At 38.0% G+C, this 27286-nt stretch overlaps 1 protein-coding gene across 1 annotated transcript; it reads right to left on the reverse strand.

The window, feature by feature from the left end:
* Nucleotides 1–85: 85 nt before the first annotated feature.
* MAN2B2 (mannosidase alpha class 2B member 2) lies at nt 86–26310 on the reverse strand. The gene is given in 20 exon segments (XM_042811717.1): nt 86–333; nt 1205–1322; nt 1855–1967; nt 2340–2486; nt 3132–3324; nt 3410–3520; nt 3626–3878; nt 4148–4339; nt 5347–5603; nt 7732–7865; nt 8756–8939; nt 9915–10105; nt 13611–13809; nt 14555–14732; nt 15802–15917; nt 16807–16979; nt 19272–19377; nt 22871–23017; nt 26093–26226; nt 26229–26310. Coding segments are annotated over 20 exon segments (3123 nt in total). The 3' UTR covers nt 86–238.
* Between the last annotated feature and the right edge of the window lie 976 nt (nt 26311–27286).

The raw sequence follows: 27286 nt of genomic DNA on the forward strand, positions 1-27286 counted from the left end.
ACTAAGGCCATTTTTGTATTTTCAAATTGAACAAATTTCAGTTAAAAAAAAAAAATAAATCGTAAGTAATTAAGTACTAAAAATATACACAGGTCAACAGTTTAATTAAATTTAGAGTTCACTCCAAAATGACATTCTTTTCATTGACAGAAGCAGAATACCTTTCAAGACCATCATTTATGTTTACAAACAAAAATGGAAAGCAATTACATATTCAGTCCTGAAACAAAGTCAGACTTTATTGATCTTGAAAATACACAAAGAAAGTCCTTATTTCCTTTGGGTGAACAGTTACAGTAAAGTCGTCTGAGATCTTTGTACTATTGGAGAATCCTGTAAGACACAGAAACATTGGTAACTTACTCAAGAAGGAGCTTTATTTAAATTTAAATTATTCTATATCAGCAGATGCAATTTGTTTATTCCTTAAAAGCTAGTGTTTGAACAGGTTCTCTTCTTTTAAAGCTATAGGTTACATGGAACTTACAGTGCACTCTCATTCTTAATATTAAGATACACAACAATCCATCTACTTTTCATACACTGACTCACACCAGAAAATGTGGGTGACTTTCCAGTCATGCATTTTAGATCATCATGAGTAAAAAAACAAGCCAGTTCCTAGCTGCAGGTCAAGCAGAGCTTGAAACTCACAGCTTGCCCAGGCCAAGCATTTTACCTGGCACATAATATGCTTGTGAGAGCAAGGACTATGTCCAAGCAACTAACTGGAATGGGAAATGAAATGAGGTCACCTACAGCACTTGAATGAGTCCTAACTGGAATCCTATCCACACAGACCTTTAAGCTGATTACAGTGGGAGATTTTTAACTCCAGCTGTCTGTTTTTCTAGAGCACAATGTTAAGCTCAGATTGACACAACTCATCAGCATATAACAAAATTCATGAAGCGTGACTTCATAGAGTAGCCACTTCAATCTGGCCAAAGATAGAAACCTGAAATCTTTTTTGAGTTTAACACTTCTGGGTGAAATGAGCCACAAGAGAAATACTGAGGTCTAGTTCTTGCTGAGAACCTTTGCTAATTCCTACTGCTTGCAGACTATGCTAGATAATAGGTATGTGACGTAGACGAACAAAATATTTTTCATCTTGCAAATACAGCAATATTTTTAATCAGAGAACTCATACAGCTTCAACAGTCAACAGGAATAAAGACACCAACTGTCTTGTTCCACCTACCTTTGCTTGGGTTTTGTGCAGTCTTCCACTTCCACCGCTTCAAAGTGTTTACATCCCAGGTGCCTGTGAGTGATCGCTCTTCCACTAACTTCACTGCCCCCAGTTCTTTCAGCAAACACTGTGAGTAAAGAATCACAGTTTATTGAGACTAGCTTAACAACGACTGATCTAATACATAGACCAGAGTAGAACTTTATCTAAAGCACTGACCCGGTAAGTAGAGCAGTAGACTTAAATCTGCCATAGGACTCTCCAAGTCACAACACAAGGACAACTATAGGCTCACCTGAACGAAGAAGCAGAGGTGCCAAGAACTTCCTCTGTACTGTAGCAGAGTTCTAAGCAACTGATCTTGCAATTCAAGAACTGAAACTCTTACTAACTTTCAAGAAAAAAACAGAAAGCCCTACACCTTGTTCAACCTTGCTATTGTCATGTCTGCATACTGTATCTAAGACAACTTTATCTGAAGTAATAGCTTTTGTGGTGCAAGTCCGAATATAAATAAGACCTGCACTCCTCTGAGGCTAAAGTTACAGCAGCATTTTCATACCTTTTATGGAGTCTATCACATGGGACATATCATTCCAGAACCAGTTCTCCTTGGAACAAAAATACCTTAAGTGGTGTTCCACAAGGATTAGATTTACCTTCAAATTCACCATCACAGGCTGAGACAGCACAGGATCCTCCCCAACTTCATACAGGTGTCTAATTCTTAGCAGGACACGACTGAAGTCTGCATCACCTTGCTTCTGTTTACCTTCAAGAAAAAACAACATGAAATGGTTTCTGACATAAAATAAAACCAATTTTTTTTGTTGTTGTTCAGTTTTTATTTTAATTTTTTGTGCTTCACAATTACATTATTTGAACTTATGTTCCATTTTTGAAGATTAGCCAGAGTGCTAAGAGCAAGAAGTACCCTGTTCCCACTGTTAACAGGACATGACACTAACTCATATAGGAGATGTTTTACCATTTGAGTAGAGCAATCGTTAACTGTCAAGTAATCAAGACAATTATATGTCTTGATGGAGGGATTTAACACTTAAATGCTATTTAGAGAATACAGAAAAATAGAAAGACAGATTTTTGGAGCATAACTTTCAGACACCCTTATGAAAGCACTTACCCATGTGAATGGTGCGGAGCTGCTTTGCATGATTAGAGCTGTATCTCCACCCTGGAATGCTCAGAGTCTGGAGATGAAGATTAGGTGGGACAGTTACAGAAAAACTGTGGGCTGATCTCTGCTGCCCGGGTAGCTCTGGTTTACCTCCTCCATGCAAAAGGAAACAAAGTAGACATCAAACATCCATCATGCGTACATAAGCCTGGCTACAGTACCATAAAAAGATTTTCTCGTTTCCTGACAAAGAAGATCTAAAGCAGATGCTGTGTTTTCTCCTCTGATGTCTTCTGAGATACAACACCGAAGGAATTTATGAGCTGGAGAAGTGCATTAAAGCTTCCAATAAAGCAGATCTCACTGCAGTCTGATACTACTATTCCACTACCAGGCTTCATTTTTAGTTAATAAGTCAAATATTTTTAAAAGAATGACTCAAAAAAGGTCACTAAAGACTCGCATCCAGGAAGCTGATTGCAAAGTACACTAGCTACTTTGCAATAATTCCCTGTGTGGACATTTTGTTCTCATTACATGCTCTACAATTTTTTCTCCTCTAAAAGCAGAGATAATTACGTAACAAGAGAAACATTCTTGGAAACACTTGGAAAGCATCCATATCTGAAATTAATGCAAAATAATTAACAGTCTCTAAATCTGCCTTCAAACTCACAGTATACTAACTTCACCAAACAGGAGGCTTAAAGTCTGCATTTACAAACTTAACAGTGTAAGTCAAAGCAAAATAGATAAACTATTCAGATACCAAAGATAGCACAGGAGAGAACGAGTTACCTGAAAATGTTCCAAACATTACAACTGGCCTGTGTTGTAATGCTAAGCCACTTGTCTGATACAAAACATTGGTGGCAGACTTAGTCCCTAAAATAAGCCAAAACACAGGACGAACCACTGAAGAGTCATTCAAAGTAAGATTGTTATTTAGGTCCCACTTAAGATTGTTCCATAGTCTCCTGTGAAGCATCACCTGTGTTGAGAATGAGTCACAACAGTTATCAGTCACAAAGCTATCCTCTCCTAATAAAAAAAACCCACACAACTGCATTTGTTACCTCCACTTGCCCATTCCCTTGACTTGAGACACCATGAGCTCTTTCTGCAAGCAGCACTAGCCTCGTGGTATCATCTTCAATGTAGGCAGTCTGGACCATAGGATAATAGTTCTGAAAACACATAGTAATTCATGCTATATTAATTTTAATCTAGATAAAAGTGATGAAAAATGAAGATAAAACAACATTTAGTTTGGATTATGCCTTGGCACCTACCCGTGCTACCGTATTATTCACATATGTCTTGAATGGTCTCTTCTGAATCTGAAATCCATTGTCATCAGTGTAGAGCAGCTGCCCAGTGCTCAAATTTGTGCTTGTTCTTAGAACTGCCTCATGATTTACTTCCAAAGGTCCAACACTGTATTCTTGCTCTATCCTATGACAGAGCAACTTCCCATCATAGCCTTCGGGTACTGAAAACATCCTTGTAAATACTGCATGTGTGTAATACTGAGCAGTAACATTGCTATAAAAATAAGAAGGGTTATTAATTATATACAATTACATTATAAAGCAGACTATTGAGGTAACTCTGAACAATCCTTGCCTCCCTCCCCCAGTGATACGACTTATCTAAAAGGTAGCATTATGCTTAGCAGATTCATGTCAGTTCTCGTCTGGAACCTCCAGAGTACAAGAACTCCACTGTGTGGAGGAGGAGCTGCACAGAACAACTCACATACATCAACAGACAACTACACATTCAAGTGAAGTGAAGCTGTAATGGAGCTGCACCTGAAGAAGTATTGCCGTATCTCTGTCACTAAGTTTCCAGAGACCACTTCCAATCCAACCGCTTGCGATACTGGAACAGCAGAAGCATTAGGGGCAAATAAGTAGTTGTCTGAAATGGGTCCTTTTGTAACATCTCCGTTCACATGGTACTCAAGGAACTCCTGGGTCACCTGGACAGTCTGGTTAGTCTCCCTGTGAACCACAGAGGGAAAAAACAACCCTGTTATTACCCTACAAATACGTTTTTTATGTATTTTATACTTCCGTAAAAAAGGAACATCTTAAAACAGGAACAGCACTTACTTAGGTCATGTTTTGAAGCGCAAGTGAGAGCTGCTACAGGATCTAAAACTAGCTGCTGCACAAAAATGAGGAATGCCTCGATTTAGTAATGAATAATTAAATTAATTCATCTGATGTTGTAGCTAAGAAAACCGCTGTGGCAAAGGTTTCCACATTTAACAATGGTAACAAGGTATAGTGCCAACAGGGTAACAAAATTCACACTTGCTCAGCATACTTTGTTTCCTCCTTATGGCTAAGATACTTAGGAACCCATTTCACAGTCCCTGCAAAGTCAAGTGAAGATAATTTAAGATGCTATCCTAATCCTGATCAGGCAAAAAGCATAGCTCCACTGAAACCTCGAGGAATTGGGCCAATTCACATCAGCCAAGAAAGCCAAGCTGCAAACCTCACATTGATCTTGATTGTTCTTTCATTTCATTTGCTTAACCAAATTTGCCTAATTCATCTGCCTAAATGTTTACTTCCAAAATATTTTGTAGTCTCCTAGAAAGAATGACTTCCAAATACTACTAACTAGTAAGCCCTTAATTTACCTTTTAAAGCTCTTACTGTAGCCATAGAATATGTGCTTACATCTTTGCACATTCAAACTTCTTTTTAGCTCAGAAGTGAAACAAGCTTCTTCCGATGCATTAATATTGTGATCTGTCATGTTCTCTTATTACTGGTTGTATGGTTAAACAACAGGACAGAAATAGTACAAAATTACATCCAACATGGAATCCTCCATTCCACAGAAAATATCGACATGCGAATGGCAGAGAAAAATAAATAACTATGAAGAAAATTCAGTTAGGTCTCACAGTATTAAGGCACACAGTGTAGTACTTGGACTTACTTTTACAAAATGGTTTTACAGAATCTGAAACACAAAAAGCAAGCAATCTCACCTGTTCGTAATGCTGTGCATTAGATTAGTGTTTTGGTCAAACACGATCTCGTAGCAGTTGCTTGCCACAGGTAGCAGGTTTTGACTTGGCTGAACTGAATGCAACACGTCTTTTCGCTTGTATTTAATTGATCTTCCAATAAATGCAGACTGCTTATCATTTGAGGGCTTAACATTGTATTTTTTGTAAGTCAGACCACTTACTTCAACTAGAATATACAGATCATAGATAGAATGGGACTCAGCTGAACTTTGAATCTGTAAGTTAACATATAAACATTGCTCCATTACAGAAAATGAATTAGCAAGGGAACTGTACTCAAGTGTTATAAGCTCTAAACTACATAATTAACTAATACTATAAAAATATATTTCTACACATGCTAGTCTTATGCTTCTTAATTATAATGTAGATCCATACTGCTTTTAATTAGGAGTCTAGTGACCTCAGAGTAAGCTTAGCCCCGCTAGCAAAGGGAAAAAGGTTGCTAAGCACTTTGCAAAGTTGTATCATACTTTGTTGTGAATATAGCATTAAAGATCTTGACTTAATATCACATAACAAAAGATAATGACAAAAAATAATCCTAACTAAAACTAATCAGTTAGACAGAAGAGGCAGAAACATAAAGGAAGCGATCAGTGTGAATATGAGAAAACAGGTGGCAAGAGGAAGAAGCAACCAGGTACACCCTCACCTTAAGAAAGAGACAAGGAGAAGAAGTGTAATCTTGTGGCATATTTTTGTGTAAAGAGAACACCAGTGTTACTAAGTACCTAAATACCTTGATTTTTTTCTTAATCATTATTCAATTACATATATTCTTCCCATTAATATTATGTAATTTTTATTACTTTCTATTTGGGGAAAGAAAATGAATTACATAAATTCTATACAGATTACATAGTCAGAGAGCTTAATTACCATTACAAAGAAATTAAAGCAAGCTGTCTAAACCTTCACACTTTGGACTGGCACGCATTCACTTACTCATACTGCAGACCTCCTACTGTTGGTACCAAAAGGGTCTAATCCTATTTTCTCCCTTTACTATGCAACTCTTACACCTGGTATCAAAGGCAGCAGAGTTTTTGCCAAACCCCACCTCCTTTCAACCATATACTTAGAACAAGGCTCCCAGCTAAAGATTTCTCTTGAGGGGAAGTAATGTACGATATAAACGTACACTGAAATGATCCTGAACTAACTACACATTACTTATAAATGGATTTAATTTTGCTTTAAGTGACTCTCCATGTGCACATGGGGTAACTCCTAGCAAAAAAAGACTACAGAACAACCCTGGAAGAGAAAACTTTTAAGTAAAAAACAACAGCTTGACCTGAGGGCATTCTATATCCTGAAATAAAAGCTTTAAAAGCATTTCAGGCTCCCACTATTATCTTACAAACCTAAAATAATTCAAAGATGACTTCTGGGAGGTAAGTGGCTGATAGGTAAGCACGACCATGTACTAACCCAAGAGACTAATGGCATCCTGATAAAGGCAGTAAGACCTCATGCCATCGTCACATTCATATGCCAGAACCCCAGATAGCTGCTGTGTATCCCTAGCAGACTACAGCATGATGCCTTGATGCACAGTGACAGTAATGAGCCACAGATAAATTAATAAGAGAAACTCTGTCCACCAGGCAAAAGCTGCTGAGTTACGCGGCATTTTGGGGACAGAGGGGAGCATCAGGAAGCAAGTCAAACCTCTTCAGGCCTTTCTGTGCAGGTGGCATTCCTACAGGTCTTTCAAGCCACTGGGTGAGGCACTCTACAAAGCAAACTATCCTGTGAAAGGCTGGTGCTAGCTTTCATGTAAGGTCATCATCTTTCCTCCTGGGAAACAGATGTTCTTGTCATGGAGCTTGACTACAACATAGAATGAGCTGGATTTCCTTGGAAGCTGCTTGTCCCTCATTCCCTTTAGGCTTGTAACTAAGATCCTACTTTTCTAAAACCTCTCTTCCTATCCAAGGCAATACGTCAATTGTACAAACAGGACTATCAATTGGGGAGGGCAGGGCTTATGCCCATAAGGCTTTATTGGAAACAGCAGTGTTCCATTGTTTTTATTTTTTATTTTTAAAACACAACATAAAAGCTAGATAAAATCCCGCCAGGTGGCACACAACAGGCATGCAAAGGACAAACCAAACACACAAGAGTCGAAAGGCTTTGGCACATTAAAGCCAAAAACATTTCTCATTGAGAGAACAGGCAAGGAAAACAAACAAACAAATCACTTAAAGGAGAACTAGGCAAATCCCAACTTGAAGTAATCCTTGGTCTCCTATGTATTATATTACCATGTAAGATCAAATCAGTGAGAACTGGCAAATGAAAGAAAATTAACAGAAAGAAACTTTGCAGTACCTGTGCTGGTACAAAATGTCCCAGTTCATCATAAACGCTCATTGATGAGATGTTGACAGGGACCGTGACAATTGTGGTGATGTTCCAGGCCAGGGGATTATAGACAATGACATAATGGTCAACATCTGTAGTACCTTTACATAGATAAGCAAACAAAAAGAACAATCAGTCACTACAATTACAATCTTTAAAATGTGATGTTGAAAAATAGTTAAGAGGTCTGTCTGGCACCACTACATTACACAATTTTAACATAGAGACCTGCAGTAACACTTCAGGATTGAAAGTAGTAGTACATTTCACAGTATTTCATGAAAACCCCTTCTGCTCTATTTTTCCTATTATTTACCCAATAAAAAGAGACCTTGTATTCAGCCAATGGCACCTGAGTTGAATGTTGCTTTTAGTGAAAATAAGCAGCTTACCAAAAACTCGCTGTCATGCAGAATTAACTTTATACAGAGAGTTATACAGAAGATCAAATGAGAAGCCTAATCTAAAAACAGCCCTGTAAAAAACCAAATCAGTCTGTTGTGCAGCCCACGGCACTGCTTATATTTGACAGCTTAAAAAGTTTCCAAAGTCAAGACAAAAAGCAATGCAGCCTTTAGAACAGCATCCTTAAAACTATTCTATACTCACTGGCAGTACATCATAGCAAGAACTTTTCTTAGCTGTGACTATGATTCTTACTGCATAGGATTATGTTGCATAGTAGACATAGTTCAGTAATTATACCACCTCTTCCTCCTCTCTCTTATATAGGAGAAGTCTGAACTTAGGAGCCAGCTTTGACATTTGCACTGGGTCAGAGCTCTGCCTAACAGCTAAGAAGTCCTGTTTTCAGGGGCTCGAGATCCGAGAGCTCATTAATTAGCTCAGGCTTAGCACCTCTTATACAGTAAACAACTTTACAGTGGTGGTTGACAAAATATAGGCGGTAAATATCTTGACTCTCTCTGAAGGAAACATGGTAACTTTCCTAAGACAGGCAAGCAATTGGAAAAGTTGTTTTAAAATGTACCTGGTTTTCCTGAGTCTTTGTTGTAAATATAATACACCTCTTCACTCTTCTTAGCATTGTTCATATCAAAGATTATGGAAGCCATTAGCTTCTTAACGTTGAACATCCCATACATCAAGTTGTCCATGTACATGTTTGTCACTTTGGGAGACTCTGTGCCTGTTATGCCATCATGGTGCTGGACCTTACATTGAAGAGCAGTTTGAAAGGTCAGAATACAATGCAAACAAATGACATCTTCAGAACTTTTTTTTTTTTTTTTTTAACAACAAACAAAAAAATCCAGTAACCCTCAGACATTTCATTTAAAATAATAAGGTATTACAACTATACTCACAGATTTGCATTTTGCCTCTCCATATTGCTACACATAGAAGAAAATGATCAAAGAGAAGATACACACAGATGTCCCCCTATATTTTATCATTTTTTTAGTATTTAGACATTTCTGAAGGTATGTATTAGAAGAAAAAAAAAAAAACCACTTTAAAAAAAAAATCAAGAATACCACAGCAAGATAGATTTTTCATTTGCTACAAAGTTCTGTTCAGTAACTTAGCTGACAAAATATTCATGACCAGCAAAAGCACTAATTTCTATAAATTCTTGCTTGCTTACTTGCTTAATTTTGATGGAACAAATCTTTCCTCTCCCAACTTGCACAAGTAGAGATTATCACAGAACTCAAAGTTCGTTCAGGCTTTTATTGTAATCATTACAACTAAATAATATAACTGAGAAAAGGACTAACACATTTTTAAAATTTGGAAGTAACCACTCAATGAATGTATGGCTAAGGGACTGAAGTCTTGTTTTGGGACAGTTATTTGTCAAATTTTATTATTATTATTATTATTAGTTTTTTTTTTACATGTAAGACTTGCTACAAGGGAAAATTATTGCTAAAACAATACATGTGACATGGAGACACTATAAGTGAAGTGTTTCCTTTGTGCAATAAATACTTTTATTAAAAACAATTTTAAAAATATAAAATATATATATATTATATATATATATACGATATATAAATATAATATATATTATATATATTATATACATACTATATTATATATATAATATAAAATATATAAATACATATTTATAGTATACGTATGTATATATACATACATACACACACACACCTATCAGTCTTTACCTCTGAAACTGCCCATCTAAGGCTCTGAAGCTGCTTTAGGGCTCCGTGTTTGCAGATGGAACCTGCTGGGTGTTTCCGGACATACTGTGTGAAAAAGGACTCTCCAGCATAAAGCAGTGAACTTGCTCTCCTTGCAACTCCTTTTAACACGCTCCGAGAAGTATAAAATCCAGTCCAGGCTTGGAACGGCTCTGTTAAGAGTCGAAGAGATCCAACATAGGCCAAAATACCGCTTCAGTTACTGCTCATTTGCTATTTATTAGACTATACTGTACACCTTCTCACATGAAAACTGCTATGTATTACACACCATACATCAAATGGAATAGTCATAAATCTTAAAGAGTTATAAATATAAATATATATATTTATTTATATAAATATATAAATATGCCCTTTAGATAAGTACAGTCTTTAGTATAAGTCTAGGAATGCAGTTACTGATACAAGGCTCTTGCCTGCGGCATTGACCTGCATTTGAGAAACTTCTCTTGTGGACTTGTACAAAACACTGTAGAAATTTCAATACAGGACATTATATTAATAAATCAGATTATAATCTTTGCTTATTACCCTCCATATTCTCTTTGTTAGTCAGATAAAATGATCTATTTTAAATTATAAATCGTCAAAATGGAGTAGAAACAGTGATGAGACAACATGACCCCATACTACTCCAATATCTCAAACTACACCAAAACGTGCCCAAGTGGTTAGTGCAAAATATTTCAACGGTTCCTTTGTGCTAACATGTTTTAGTATCACAAACTAAGAAAATAAATTATTTGTTTTAAAATTCCCAAATCTTTCCTTAGTTGTTATTTGTTTTGTAAGCAGATAAACCACTGATGAATTAGTTTTTCATAGAGAAGCTGCAGACAGTGATTTCTAAAGTCTGTATACACAACTGTAACAATCTGCTAGCATTCTACAACTAAAAGCAACAATTAGAGAATGGGATCTCTAGGTTAAAAACTGTAGGGCAAACTCTTTTTCAACTGAAGAAATGCTATGAATTCAACCAGGATTGATTCCTTTCCAATTTTCAAGGTTACAAGCAAGTTTTGCATGCGCGCAGCAACATGGTGCAACAAATGGAGAATGGAAATAACTTTCAGGGACTTAAAACTTGAGTTTGCAAGGCATGTGTCAGAAGTGACACTGAGCCCAATAAGTGACTCATAATAAAGTGACATAGAAAGAATGAGAGAGGATTAATCATCATGAAGCAAAACAGTACGTGGGAGAAAGTGCACTCAAATCTACACTGTAATTGCAAGGCACAGTACGATGTTTAGGAAAGAGATTGCATCTACGTGTAGGAACCCACATGGAGCATTAAGGGCGCTGCTATTATGCAAGCGAGTGACAAGTGACTGCTGCCTGTAAATTACACCAAAAGATACAGGTAAGAGCTCAGATGTAAAAGGCTATTAGCAGTTAGAACCCACAATGTATTTATTAGCAAGTTATTAGATATGACATGATCCCTCAGGGGAAGTGAGTGAGTCAGGGATTGGTCCATGCAATGACTCACAGGAGGAAACAGTTATTTTTATTATTTAAAAGTTAAAAGACATGCTACAGATTATTAGATGTATAAGATATATTTGGGTCATAATAGTCCAAGAGATAATCCACGGTGTCAAGAATGTGATGAAGCATTTGTAGCTACAATTATATATAAAAGTTATTTCAATAATAATTTTATCCAGAAATGAAACAATGAAAGAAACTAATGAGTTTTGAAAGTAAGAAGTTATCTATTGTCTTCTCTATTTATTTATTTTTTTTGCCCCAATATAAAAAAAGATTGAAGATTAAGTTTAGTGGGGAAAGGGATTAAAAGGATGGTGAGTACAGCACATCTTCCTTAATAACTTCCCAATTTTACCTGAAAAACACAGCAAGTAACAAGCAAGCAACAACTTCAATAAATTTGTGCCACATCATACTACAAAAATTCAGTATTACAGGGGATGTTTTTCCTTTCTGAGGCCTCACTTATAACACAATTATTTTTCCCAAAACTTATAACTGTTTCATTTAATGAAAAGGACAAGATTTTCTCGTAGAGCTACAGTAGATGGAAGTGGGGTGGGGACTGGGGGTACACCTACCAGTGTTTTGCTTGGACCAGTACGATGTTGTCAAGTGAAACCACAGGTTATCCTTACCTACTATGTTTCACTTGACATTAAAAAAAAATGGCTTTACAGATCACAAACTAAATTTCTTTCATGTAGTAATACTCCTGAAAGTATGTTCCAAGTATTATCGGACCCTCAGTCCATGTAATCAGATTATACCTATATACCTAGAGCACGTACCATGTGAACATTAAATTCTCAGCACCAGTTGTTTCACTTTGATACACTCCTGTTCTACTGCACTAACACAGAAGTAATCTCTAAGATCACCTTGTACCCTTCTTTGTTCTCTTGGTTACCTGACTCTTCCTTCAGATTACTCAATACCACCCTTCCCATCTCTGCTCTAATTTATGCAAAATCCAACTTTTTTTGAATAGCAACAGTGGGACATCAATCTATATGGCCACACAGCCATTTGTTTCAAGGCATCTTTTGGTTTACTGGTTTCCTTTCAGTTTTCTGGATCCTGAAGCACTGTGTACCTACTGTAGATCATTTTAGAGAAACACAAATAGAACACACACATTTAATACTGTAGGAGACCACAGGTATTTGTGCATTTGTGCTGTGTATAGAAGGCAGAGAAAATAATGAATACCAAGTTTTATGTCTACAAAACAGATTACTAAAAAACGTACACTTCAAGCAAAACAGAGACCTAGGAGTTTTCCTATTTTCATTTTTTTTTCCATGTTTTCTTCCTCCATTCATTGCTGCTAGCTGTGCTAATGAATATTACAACCTCTGCACTAAGTTTGGATCAATTTGTCTTATGTTATAGAACGTGGTAATATAAATAAATGCCTCATCCCTGGAAGCATTCAAGGCCAGGCTGGACTGGGCCCTGGGTAGCCTCATCTAGAGGGAAGTGTCCCTGCTCATGGCAGGGGAGTTAGAATTAGATGGTCTTTAAGGTCCCTTCCAATGCAAACTACTCTATGATTCTGTGATTCTGTTTTTCACAGAATCACAGAATTGTAGTGGTTGAAAGGGACTTCTGAAGATCTTCTAGTCCACTTCCCCCACTAAAGCAGGCTCCCTACAGCAGGTTGCAAAGGATACACCCAGATGGGTTTTGAACATCCCTAGAGAAGGAGATTCCATAAACTCTCCGGGCTGCCCATTCCAGAGCTCCATAGCTCAAATTAAGTAAGTTTTTCTTCATGTTCACATGGAACTTCCTGTTCCTGACCCATTTTGAGGCCATTGCCCCTTCCTCCTCACTGGGCACCACTGAAAAGAGTCTGGCCTCAACCTATTGCCTTTTGCCCTTTAGAGAACTTCTTATCAATGCTTATATATATCTGTCTTCCTTGAACTGAGCAGCCCAGATCTGGACATAGTACTGCAGATGTAGCCTCTTCTAAGAAGAGAGGAAGGGGAGGAGAACCTCCCTTCTAGACATGCCATTTTTAATGCATTGGCCTTTTTGGCCACAAGGGCACACTGCTGGCTCTGTTATTTCTCATTTTCTCAGTTTCCTTTATTAAAACTATAAATATGTGCAATTGGGCCAGATGTGTGCAGTTGTTAACTCAATTACCTGTTGAATATGGAAGAAAGTCTCGAGAATTCCTTATTTCCCATGTAAGATTTCTGCTATAAACTGCTTGGAAGTAATCACCAACAGTTGCATACTGGACAGTCACTCCAAACTCATCAGAATGCTTGTTAATATAGTCCAATAATAGGTCCATGTTGGAGTACTGAACAGATGCATTAAAGAACTGTTTGTCACAGCCCTGAAATTCCAAAAACAGAAAAGTAAAATAACTTTAAGTCATATAATGTAGTAGGATCTTTTTAACAACAACCTACATTAAAGTGGTATTTCTTTTGAACTTCAAAACTTCAAAAACAGACTGAACATTCAATTTAGAAAGGGTTATTATTTTCTATCAACTTAAAACTAGCAGAAGTATATCAGTGCTATTTGTACATGTTGGACATAATTAATACAGCAGATTGCTGAAAAAAAGCACTTGCACGATCCATTTAGGATACATCACTGTTTTTAACTAAAATATAAAGAATAAGGCATAAGAAAACGAGTCTGAAAAGATGTTGTCTATCTAATGCTTACTACATTTTTCTGTAATGCTAGCATTTTTTTTAACACAGAATTTTGTAGTGCTAAACAGTTACGTAAAGAGGTAATCTAAATAGGCACTACAAGATGAGGAAAACAGACCATAGTACATAGTTAGGCAAGAGGTTATCTTCACAACTCTGGTACATCTATTTCTATACTGAGTAGGCTAGAAGATTTGGTAGACAGACCACAGACAGTATGAGGAAGCTCCAGCTTTCAAAAATAATTACTAATCAGACACTTGGTCCCCACGTATTAGAAAAACACTTCTCAGTCACATGGTTTGTACTCCATACTTGGGCTGTACATACTGCAGCAGAGTAGCACCTACCTACTGCCCATACTGTAGGTGTACTGGCCACTTCTCAGGCAAACTCTGATGATAATGCACTTACCCATGGCCACAAAACATCATTTGTTCGGAACCAGGCTGCTCTCTCCTTAATGTTTGCCACCATGGCCTGTGCATACATGCGGATGTTGGTATCTGTAACAGGGAGGCTCATGTTTGGATAAACACCATCTTTTGGTGGATCTGGGAAAACTGCAAATCCATTCCAATAAAATCCTGATCTAGGTAGAAGAAGAAAATAATAGACTATAAACAAGATTTATTCAGCTAACTGAAAGAAACTCATCAAAAGGTGCTAGGGTAAAACACTGACAGAGGGTATACAGAAGCAAGAAATTCAGTTAACATCTGCTGTTAATGTTTAGTGCTTATTAGGAGGTAGGTTAAGAGGAAGGTTGCCTGTTTTTCTTTCTCTCAGTGCAATTTTCCAAGTCCCTACTGCTTGCTTCCATAGAATAAAGAAATCACAGAACAAACCAGCCAGGTCTGAAACAATGAGAATGTTCCCCCAGGTAAACTGTGCTTACATGGTGTGTATTATTGGATAATAAAGTTTTCAGTTCACAGTTCTTTTTTTTTTTTTTCCCACAAAGTAAATGGAAAATTTGTCTATTCTATATACACACAATGTACACAATCTCAGTCCAATATAATGCTGAAAGTCTCCCACAGAAAATCAACTGGCAATAGCCAAATCCACACTAAGCTTCCTGGAGTTCTTAAATTTTCAGGCAGAGAAACAAAAATCCAGTCCCGTTTTGGGCATATCCTGCTTGCAGTAATTGATTTGTTCCCCATTTTCATTCTGTATTTATTATTTTGATAGGAACTGACATAATTTGTGTGTAGATGAAAGTTGTACCTGAGTTCTAAGACTCCTGCTGGTAGAAAAGATTATTTTTAAAGTCTGTCAATATTTTGAAGTATTTTTAATGCCTGTCAGTAGAAAATGTCACTTTTGAGAATTCAATTGTCAGGTACTGAGCAGATTTCATGCATCACGGTGGGTAGCTGGGGGTGCTTAATAACCTGACTCAGATCCACAGTCTAGACTTCTCACTGACCTACCACAGGTCTACAAAGGAAAGCAGGAGAATATTGCTGAAAGAACACTGCTGTGGGTGGCATCCTTGCCCACGGTATGAGGGTTGGAATTAGATGAACTTATCTTTAAGGTCATTCCAAACACAAGCAATTGTACGATTCTACGAGCACCATCAAAGGAAATCCTTAAACTCCCAATATAAACTCTCCAAAGCATATTTCTGCTTATTTTTGAAATCTTCAGACCTGTTTGAAAAAGGCAGTTGCGATGGGGTACAGTAGCTGTACTGATCCATAGTATGGGTGAAGATCTCCTGACTCTCAGATAAGGAAGGAGAACCCTGCCATACAAACTGAAGCTTCTGGAAAACAAAACAACAACAAAACCATTATCCTCGAGGACAAGCACAGAACTATTATTTTGGAAATCTCCAGACTGCCAGGTTCCTGAGAACGTTTTCATGGGAAAAGATAATCAAAAACTCATGAAAGAAGAAAGGAAGAATCAGAATTCACTACAAGCTTGAGGCAGTAAGTGCTGGTTTCATCACATTCAACAAGAGTCCTGTTCTCCAGAGATGCCTGAATTCTATGCAACATTCACAGCAGCTTTGCCTAATGCCCAGCTCATTCCAGTCAAAGCCTTTATTAGCACACAATTTAGTGCATAAAAGCATTGACAGACCAAGATAAAACATCATGTCATGAAAAGAAAAATATTTACTGGAACACTTTGTGCAAGAGAAAGCAGCATTTGAAACAAACTGAATTCAAACAGTGTTTAGCTGCAACCCTGACTGACAGAATATTATCACTTCTACAGTCACAAATAAGTGTTCCAAGCCATGACAGTCTCCATCCCAAACACAAACTCCACACTTTAAGGCTGTGTATATAAAAAACAAGATACCAAAGATTTTCTTGTGGGAAGGTGAAATCCATTCTAAAAGATTACAATTCTAACAGTCCTAACTGCATGACCACTTATTCCTTGACAAACTACCCACATTTTGCATCCTTCTCAAGCTAGACTACATTTTGTCCATGACCAGAAGTCATGAAGACTGACAGTATTGTACAGACAGTGTATTTTACCACTACCACACACAATATTAGAGAAGAATTTCAGTTACTTTTAGAGAAGAAATACCTATATTTTCTTGCACAAATCAGAGAGGGCTTTCATAACGTCATGGTTTAGATTATCATATGGATATGCTGTCACGGGTTCCAGTCCTCCAGTATTTTTACCTTGTTTTTCTGCATGTCAGCCTTCAGGTCATAGTCAATTCGAGAGATAAGATGAGCATTAAAGCCAGCAAGAGCAAAAAGAGTTGGTGTTGTCGCTGAGGCTCCAAAAGGATCAACGTGCCAAGAAAACTGAGGTCTGATCCCAAAAGTTTCATATAAAAACCCATGGCCCTCTGCAAAGCAAAATTTGTTTATATTAGGTGCACTCCTACAAGTTCATTCTCTAAATGTAATATCCATGTAGTATGACAGATAGGCACTTACATGATAGCTCTTTGTTGCTGTTTACCAAAGCATTTAAAGTCTCACAATGACAGTATTTATTTTGCTATGCCTAGCATACCTTATTAACACCATAAAGGATGAATAATAAACAGGAACTAGATAGCCTCAGAAACAGTACCTAAAGAAAGATTAAGTTAAGGCTAGTAGGTTGATGCTGGAGTTTCAGCTTGGGTTTACTGAAATCATTCAATCTAAAGTCAGGAAATGTTAATCTCCTATCAATGACAAAAGAACAAAGGAAGCAGCCAGTAGACAAAACTAATGTGAATATGACTGAGGATCACAAAGATAGAAAATAGACAAAGGTTAACAGCAATATTGTTAAAAGATGTTATTTATAACCAGTGTTTTTTTATATTGAAATGATTTTCAATAATAAAGAAAACAATACACAAATCGGAGACACCAAACAACAGGATAAATTCAGGTAAACCAATTAAATGAAAACAACTCAACCAGCTAAGCAGATGGTCTCACAGAGAGCTCTAGAACATGGCATATGGATTATCACCATCAAAAAAAAACAAAACAAAACAGATCTTTATTTTATAGTTCTAGAGTTGTGCATGTAACTACTTGAATACATAAGCATCTTTCCATTTTGGACTAACTTCACTCCAAAGGCCATGTGTAAATAACCGAGGTTGCAAGGCACCTTCTTTTCACACCATCTTTCCCATGGTTAATATCTATTCTAGTGAAAACATTCGCAAATAGTGAGTAAAGCACATTTCAGACACCGTTTGCTAGACCATTCACCTAAGCTCAGCTAACTGGGCAGAAGGGAAAGATAAGCAGTGTAGATCCCAGTCATCCACACTGGCTTTGTCTTTTCAAGGTGTACACAGTGCAACGATACAACCTTTTTCTCTTTTTCTTCCACATACTCCTTCAGTGGAAACTGAGCAGAGCTCTTTCAGGAAAAAATAATGGGGATATTTTATGATGTTAATATTTGTTTTTCTGCCAAATTAGCTAGTAAATTTGAATAATCCTTTAAACAACATTTACATTTGCACACTAAATGAAACATTAAAATACAAAGAATAGTTTGCACAACTAACTCCAACTGAAGAAAAAGTTTGTAAATACCATATATTTTTGGGTGTACTAAGCTCTCAGCCAGTTATAAACATAGGATTCAAGTGAAAAAAAAAATTTTCCATCCCCTCCCTATCCTTTTTTGCCTGAGTGTGATGTGGTGACTCACTGAGATGGAAAAGCAGCAGTTCTCCTTGTACTCCAGATAAACACCAACAAGCAAGGAATACAGAGTGTTACTGTGCAGTCAGGTTTAGCTAATGAAAAACCTGTTATCTGACCCATTATTCTCTGATGTAAAAAGCTGTCCAGAGTGCAGCCCTAAAACGGGCAAGGCCTATCAGCCATGATAGGCAACTAGTGTTAATTTACACCCTCTTATCCCTCCCCCTGCCCCCAAATATGCCACTCCCTCATAACATATTCTAGGCATATGTAGTGTGACAGTGGCATGAACTGTCTTCCCCCTCCCCCACTTCAACCAGATGGAGATAACCTTAACCACTGAAAGAGCCTTTACACCATCCGATGGAGAGGTGTAACATACAAGTGGCTGGAAGCAGAAGCTAGAAAATTTAAATCAGAAATAGTGCACCTCTTGGAAATACGAGACAATTTCTAACAGAAACTGTCCTTAATTATTACAAATAGGGGCTTCTTCATTAAGCAAGTCTTTCAAGCAGGTTAAGATGTCCTCAGTGACCTTCTGCGGTCCATACATTGCCAAAGACTTTACCTAAACAATACAAACCCTCTGCCCCAAATTCCTCAATTATTAAGAGCTATTTTCTTCCAGAGTATTTCAAATCCTCAGTTTAATCATAACTGTCTTCACAGGAGCTTTAGCCCTCAAATAGACAAAAACCGAAAAGGTCTCTGCCCCAAAGGAGTTTGTAACCCCCCTGTTTACTGCAGGTTGGGTTTTTTTTTTTTTTTTTTTTTTTTTTTTTTTTAAGGCAAAGGCTTTTTTTATACAGATGACTCATCAGTGAATAATAAAAAAAAAGAAATGCTTCAGTCAGCTCTTAAAGAACAATATATATATTTTTAAAGCAAACTGGGGGTTGAGAAATGAAAACAAAACCAAACCCCCAAGGTCACAACAACAAAAGATAAAAATTAAATGCACACATGCATACCCGTCAACTGTAAAATCTGATCATCAATTAGTGTCACAGCTTCATCATGCATCACTTGCCCTCCAATGACAAATTCCAATCGTCCTTCCTGAAGTAACTGATGGACCTATGATATTGAAATTAAGACACAGAACATAAATGTCATTTCTGTCTTCTCCAAATAGGCTGCAAATTCATTTCAATCACAGCATATTACCTAGACAAAACAGTTGTCAAGAGGGCATCTAGGTCATAAGTGGGATAAAAGGCTGTCTGTACTGAGTGCCATGAAAAGCAGAAAAGCAGGGAGTCAGGAGGGAAAGTACATTAATAGGTTGCACAGTGCATTGATTTCAGCTTACAATGAAACCAGGTAGAGGCACAAAGATGCACCACCATGTAGATACTGCTACTCAGAATAAAATCATGACAACAGCATCTACTAATCTAAACATCAGGCTCTTGTCCCCACACACAGCCTAGGATCCTATCTGAAGACTAAACTAGAGTTGGAAGATTAAAAAGGATAGTATTGCTTCTCCTGAAGAGTTCCTCCTGCTGTAGCCATCCTGACTTAGGAAAGCCGTTGGGCAGCTAGATGAGAGAGCAATATGAAACCCCATATGCAAGCAGCAATGACCAGGCTCCTGAGGTTTCCTATTTTGTTAACTCCAGCCACTAGAAGCCCAAGCGTATGGTCAAGTGCAATAGTCAGCAAACATGCTGGATAAAGTTGTACAAGTTTGTGTGGAGGGAGGGCAATAACAATCTGTGTCTCTTCCCAAAAGTCTTTGCGAGGCTTCTGTCTTCATTACAGCTACTTCACTACCTGGAACTTTGAAGATACAGAATTGTTGAAAGTTTGAGGTATAAATACATATTTTATTCTCCCACCAGTGTTTGTTTATTGTTAAATATCTGTCATGTAGGATGGCTGTTCCAGGCCTATTATGTTCATTTCCCCAGGAACCTTCAGCGAATGCCCCTGTGTCTGTTCAGATACGATGCCAGATTGTCAATTCTGATTATAATCATTTCTCTCATTCACAATGTTGTGAAAATGCTTCAGGGCTCAGCATTCATAAATTAGTTCCAGCTGACTGTGGTGACTGATTAGCATGCTGGGAGACCAGATAACTGATATCTGGTGTCAGCATAGAACTGGTCCTGACCTACATGAAAAGCGTCTGTGGTTATTATTCCATGTTTGAATGGATGTCCAAAAAAGATATCTTTGAACTAGACTTTGCACTGCAGAAACTTCATTTAAGTTTCACGGAACCACACAGACGTTGAAAATACCAGAAGAATAATATAAGTAAATTGCATTATATCCAACTTGAGGAAGGGGGAAAAAAAGTAAAAATGGATACACTATGCCTTTCACTGACTTGAACTGAGAAAAAGGACAGGGGAACTTAGGAAAGAAACGTTAACAGTTTTACGAGCAGCAGGCTGCTACAACAGTGGAACACATCTGCAGATCTTGCAATAACCAGTACTTCCTTACATGAACCCACCTCTACAAACTAGATAAGCAGCTAAATATCTTTTTTCCCCACTAACTATTGCCTTGAAACATCAAGTCAGGGTAAGGAGACAGAAATATTTCACAAAATTAAACACTGAGAGAACAGGCAGTTATGGATGCCCAATCTCTTGAGGCATTCAAGGCCAAGTTGGATGGGGCCCTGTGCAGCCTGATCTAGTGACCAGCAGCCCTGCCCATGGTAAGGAGTTAGAGCTTGATGATCCTTAAGGCCACTTCCAACCTAAACCATTCTATGAACAACATATATTGAGACTTAAGAGGTTCACATCCAGCTACATGCTGCTGCAATGCCTTTCTGTCTTACATATTCCCTTACCCGAACTGTAAAACCAGCTTCAGTTTCAGGACATAATTTTTAATGATTTCAATACTACCACTAATCTAAAGCAGAAAGGCCCAAAGAAAAAAGAATTAAATCCTGCATTTCAAGTAAAATACAAACTTATGAGAAACCAGCAAAATTAAAGCCCAAGGAAATTGTTAATGATGGAGTTCAAGTGGAAAAAGCAGGACAATAAACAGAGCGACCTAATTCGAAGGCCCAATATTTGCAACTTCCTAGTGTTAAAAACATGTCAGCTATTAACAACCATCATAGCTCCTACAGATTCAGTGTTTGGACACACAGGTTCAAGAGAAACTTGTTTTTAATCATTTTAATTTTCAGAAAAGCATCAACTATAAACTAACTAGAGAATGGATTAAAATGCAGAAAAGTCTCAAGTATCAGGACAAAGAAAGTAAGGGCTGAATCATATATACTAATTCGGTGCTGCTGAGGTCAAATGCGATAAATATTTACTCTTCAGAGACCAGATAATAAGAATAGAGATTAAGAACTATAGGGAATTATAGGTCTTTTACTTACAGTTTGTGTCACTGCAACACAATGTACTTTAAACAAGAACAATCGCCATTTGAAAGAGAACTTTACTGTAATACACAAAGCAGTCTATGCTATTTTCTTTAATGGCCCCACCCCAGATTTACAACACTATTTTTGAATTAAAAACAAGAAAACTTTCTTGCAAACCATGGGCAAAGAGCAGCCTATGCACAGCAAAGCTGCACACAGGTTGCAAGCTATTATTTAAACAAGAAACACTACAGAATTTTCAGAATTTAGTGAAAAACTGTGTTTAAACAAACAAACAAAACAACACAGATAGGAGGAGCGTTTCTTACACAGCACTTTACACCTACAGAGCTTCATAGAATCACGGATCACGGCAAGTTGGAAGGGACCCACAATGATAATCAGATCCACTCACGGACTCCACACAGGATCAGCCAAAAAATCAAAGCAGATGTCTTAACACAAAATGAAATTTAGTGTACTGCATGCAATATGATGCTGTTGGCTGAAGTTCTACATGAGGACCTATAGGGAGATGCACTTGTACCCACTGACCTAGAGAGGGTTAAACATTATACCCTGCAATCAGACACATAACCATCCACTAGGCTGCCACTCCAGTCTTCTATTTCACCACGATTGATTCGTAACAAACCAAACTTCAAAAAGTATTTACTAGGAAAAAAAAATTCTTGAGTTAAAACTCTCAAGATTCAAATGGATCGTGGCTCTTCAATAAACAAACCCAAGGAACAATTCTTGTTGCTGAATCATATGTTTTTCTCTCAGCTACACTAACACTGCTTAGAAACAGCAATTTTTTGAGTAACGTTTAACTGCAAAGAAAGAAAGAAGTTCCTTCTTGTGAACAGCATCAGGCAGCTGTAATTCTCAGATGTTTGAGAGGTACTAGGCACAGGTTCTTTCAGAATCGCCCATCTTACACCACTGTGCCACCAAACAAGAAACTCATTGATGAAACAAGAATTGCAAAGCGTGAAGAGTCTTCAGTGCAAAGGTCACCACCACCTACTGCTCTGATCTGCAGCTTAGCTTTTAACCTCTTGCAACTGCCTGCAGAGTTAAAGTTCTTTAACTTACACAAGATCTGGATAAAAATCAAATGCTGAAGAATTTTGCCTCTTCTCACCCTTCGAAAAAAAAAAGCACGGATGCTTTGTTAGAAGCACATTTGGCTTCAGTACAACTTACCTGCTGCTTGTGTGTATCCGTGGCTACTGCATCCCACCAGAGCCGAAAGAATTCCTGCTCCACAGCAATAAATTTGCGCTGCTTACCTTTCATTAGTTCTTCTACAACAGATGTGTAGACATTTGCTGCATAAGCATGCATACTCTCCTGAAAAAAAAAAAAAAAGAATATTGCTTTGTTGATATTAAAAGGGCTGTTTTGAACACTCACTGGGCTTTACCGTTTCTGCTCTTTTGATTATTTAAAACATTAGTAGAATTGCTTTTGCAGAGCAAGCATGCTCTGCTGTCTGTGTATGTTTCTGGTATAGCAGTTCTGCACAAATTAAAAATTTTACAATTATGGCCCTAGAGGTTTCAGTCATGAACTCTTAAGACTGAAACAGTAATTTTTTGAGCCATATTCAAAGTGAAAAGAAAGTTCCTTCTTGTGAGAAGCATTAGGCATTCCTCAAACAAAATGGAGGTCTGTTCCTTGATTTAGAATAAAACAAAACTGGTAAAGGACTCTTAGAACAAATCTGACTGTTGATGTAGAATAATCTGACACGAGAATCTGCGCAGCTACCCCTCCTGTTCCTAAAGCATCTTTGATTCTAGAAGGAGGCCTATGGGTTTTACTGGCATGCAAGCACAGCAACTGAACTCATCAAATAACCTATCACATGGCTACAGTGCTATCAAATTAGCAACATCATGTTAATTTAAAAGTACACACATTAACGTTTCTTGAGTAAGCTTTCCCTTGTCAGAAAAAAAATTCTGTTTGTCCAGATTTGGTCTTCTACCCTTAACTTCAAAGTGATATTCAACACCTAAAGGCAACAGAAGAGCTCCTGAAAATACCTGTAATGTCTGTTGCACCACTTTCAGCACCTGGCTACAACAGCAGAGTTGTTTTAACATCAACCATATTGCTTTTCTACTCGATGCCACTGGTTTTTGCTAAAGGATACACGTAAGACATCCACCTGAAAGTGATTAACAGACATCCCTCATGCAACTGAGACTAACAGGCACGACACACAATTTTAATCCATAGTTTTAATTTGTGCAATTTTCCTCCAAAAAAGAAAAGTCTGCTCTGAAATAAGAGCAGGACGATGTGATTCAAAATAAGAAATTAACTTTTCCCATGTCCTTCCTTTCCACAACTGGAATCTTGTTATCTTGTTTAAAGGTTGTCATCAGAAAAGCAAAAACATCTGAATGTAGGAGGAAGGGCCTAGAATAATTCAGAGCATATGTAAATAACTGCTTGCAATGACTTACTCATCACTTCTTAATGACTTCATAAAAAAAAAAAAAAAAAAAAAAAAAAAAATCAAGACTATGATTAGAAACTCATTATTATCCAATTTTCAGAAAGGGAATAGCCTTCAAGTTTTACTATTACTCAAGCGATTGCTAAATTTTCATGTGTCACTAGCAATCAGCTGCAAACTACATATTCTAAAACCTTTATTTACAGGGATTATGACAATAAGCTTTATTTAAATTCCTAATAGTTAAGCTAAATACACTGTGTTTTAAGAGCTGATCAAGGACTCTTGAAATGCAACACAGTACTAAAACATTCAGAGCAAAAACTTTCTAAAAATACTTTCTTCATGTATTTTGGAGAGTAAGATATGACTCGAAATCAAGCTAATCAAGAACTCCTACAGAGCTTACAGAGCCCAGTGGTCTGGGAGTGAATTAAAAATAATTGTTCTCACAAGCCAGGCCACCAGCAAGCAATAATAATAATTTCCTTTCTAATACATATCCTCTATCAACTAAGGAAATGAAACAATAAGCAGTGATAGGACAAAACTGCACTTATTTATACGTAGATTTTAGACTTGTAAAGTGATTTAAGAATTATACTTTGCTTTTCATACAGCATTATGACGATGGTGAGGTGTTCTTCACATCTTCAGTAAGACATGTAAGTGAAATGCCACATTTCACTTAAGTTAGGATACCACTGGTACTAGCAGATTGCAACAGATTGCCATTGAAGATGCACTGAAGGCGAAAAACAAAGTTTTACTAAACATCTAATACTGGAATTATCCATCAACACCATAATTTCCAGCACACAATGAAGACTAATGTTTTCCACATTATAAACACAGAAACGAAACACTAAAAAAGTAGTATAAGTGAAACTTAATAACTAAGCAAATCCATACAGCAGGTTGGGACCACATCCCCAGGGAATTACCTTCAGGCTTCATCTTACTACAGAAGCACGTGAAAGGATGGAGAGGGAACCTTCATGCTTTTTGACCAAAGTAATCTTTGACATTCATAATTTAATAACAGAGGAACTGAAGTTTCTAGCAACTTTTTTTTTTTTTTTTAATAAATCATTATCTTAGAGGAGCTCTTCAGTCACTAGCTGCATAAATACAACTAATAAATAGTAAAAATTAATGTTGTGTCCTCTTATGGAGTTTGAAATACTAAAGGAGAAATTCACTGAGCTTCTTAAAAATATAACACATGCACAACAGACTTCTTGGTGAGCCAAAATCTTTTCGTTACTCTCAAAGATGTGATGCCAAAGCACTATAGCAAGTCAAGTATCCACAGCATCTTCTGTATAAGCTAAAAAAACAGAGCAATGAAAAAGGATGCAGGATTTAGCTCAACAGATATAAAAGGTACTTCTGTCCCACTTGATTTATTTTTTCCCTATGCATCTATCTCCTTGTTTAGCTAAAAATATTTTGCTGCTACACCTGTGCTGCCATAGGCACCACCTCCACACTGGACAATGGGAAGCGGAGTCTTTGAGGACTGAAGTTTCACCACAGAACCGCAGAATCTTTGATTTGGAAGGGACCCTTTAAAGGTCATCTAGTCCAACTGCCTTGCAAAGAACAGGGACACCTACAGTATTTCTTGGGTTTTGGCTTAGGCACAGGATAAACTAAAAGACCAAGAAAGCACGCAAAATAACTAAAGCACGCCGTTTGTTAGATTGAATACTTTTTCCTTTAAGAAAACCCCACAGAACACAAAGCACAGCACTTCGTCAGCACCCGAACTCCTGTACAAGCAAAGCCCAGAGTCCGGCAGCCCTAGAGACGGACCCGCCTTCCCAGGCCAGCACCTGGAGCCCCAGACAGCGAGCGGGTTGCTCGTTTCGTCGCAGGCCGAGCAGAGAAAGGCAGCGGGGACGCCCGGCCCGGCCCGGCCATCCCCGTACCCCGGCAGCGGCGCGGCGCCCCACCTGCACGGTATACACCCAGCCGACGTCCATGTGGCTGTGGGCGACCACGAAGGCCCGCAGCTCCCCGCTGCCGGTGGCCGGCAGGGCGAGGCAGATGAGCAGCAGCAGAAGACCCATGGTGGCTCCGCGGCCCGGCCGGCAGCAACCCGGGGCCGGCCGAGCTTCCGCGTCCCGCCCCACTGCGGTCGGGTCCCGCCTCCCGGCTCGGGGGGCTCCATCTTGGGCGAGAGGTTGCTGGGCCTGATCGCCAAAGCGCGGCTAGCGGTTCAGCTTACAGTGAGAGGATGCAGGACGGCACATGTGCCCGTGGGGTGCTGGCAGCCCCAGTGTATTCTGCAGGGTGCGAGCCCCCGGGGAATTCCAGCCCCTGCTCGGTGCCTCGTACTGGTGCCTCTGGAACTGTTTTGTTAAATAAGATTCCTCAGAAAGATGATGAGTTGGGCATGGACGAATATAAATCTTTCCTTGCTTTTCCTTCCTTCCTTTTTTTTTTTTTTCCCCCCCCCCCTTTTTTTTTTTTTTTTGGTGGAAATTCCATTTCGAATGAGACAGGAGTTCTTTATTTCAGGGCACGATGCTGCAATATGGATTATTGTCTTTGAGGGCTTTGAAGTAGTAAGATTAAGATTTTATTTTATGCGGTTGACCTTCTGATCCCATTTAAATTGGTTTTCTCCCTTGTTTTATCACTGTTAGCAGGAGCTGGCCCCTGTGACTGCAGAAAACCCTTGTGAAAAGGGAAAAATGAAAGTCCATCATTAGAAAAACGTTATGTAGGCATTGTAGCTCAACCAGCCTCTGCAGGAATTTTGTCTGCAGTTTCACCTGGTTTTGCCCATTATGTCAGTATCAATAGCCAAAATAGTTCTTCCTGTCTTTACAATGACAGCAGTATAATTTGACTATTTTATTGACATTCTAGTTTCAGTAAATTACATGCTTCTAGCAATCTCACAGTTCTGCAATGATTAAAAGTGTCATACTTAACTTTTTATTTCCAGCAGTGCAAAAAAAGATCAGCTGAAACTGCTCCCACCATCAAGCTTATCTCTTGATTTAGCGCTGCTAATTTAACTAGTTTTAGTTGAAGCAATTATCTCCAAAGGTAGATCTCACATAATAGTTTAAGTTTCTCTCTACAGATTTATGCCAATAAGAAGATAAATTCAAACAGAACTTGCAAATTAATCCATT

The sequence above is a fragment of the Centrocercus urophasianus genome, unplaced genomic scaffold, assembly GCF_019232065.1.
Source record: "Centrocercus urophasianus isolate 14NV4802_14NV808 unplaced genomic scaffold, USGS_Curo_1.0 seq_13, whole genome shotgun sequence".
Taxonomy (NCBI): domain Eukaryota; kingdom Metazoa; phylum Chordata; class Aves; order Galliformes; family Phasianidae; genus Centrocercus; species Centrocercus urophasianus.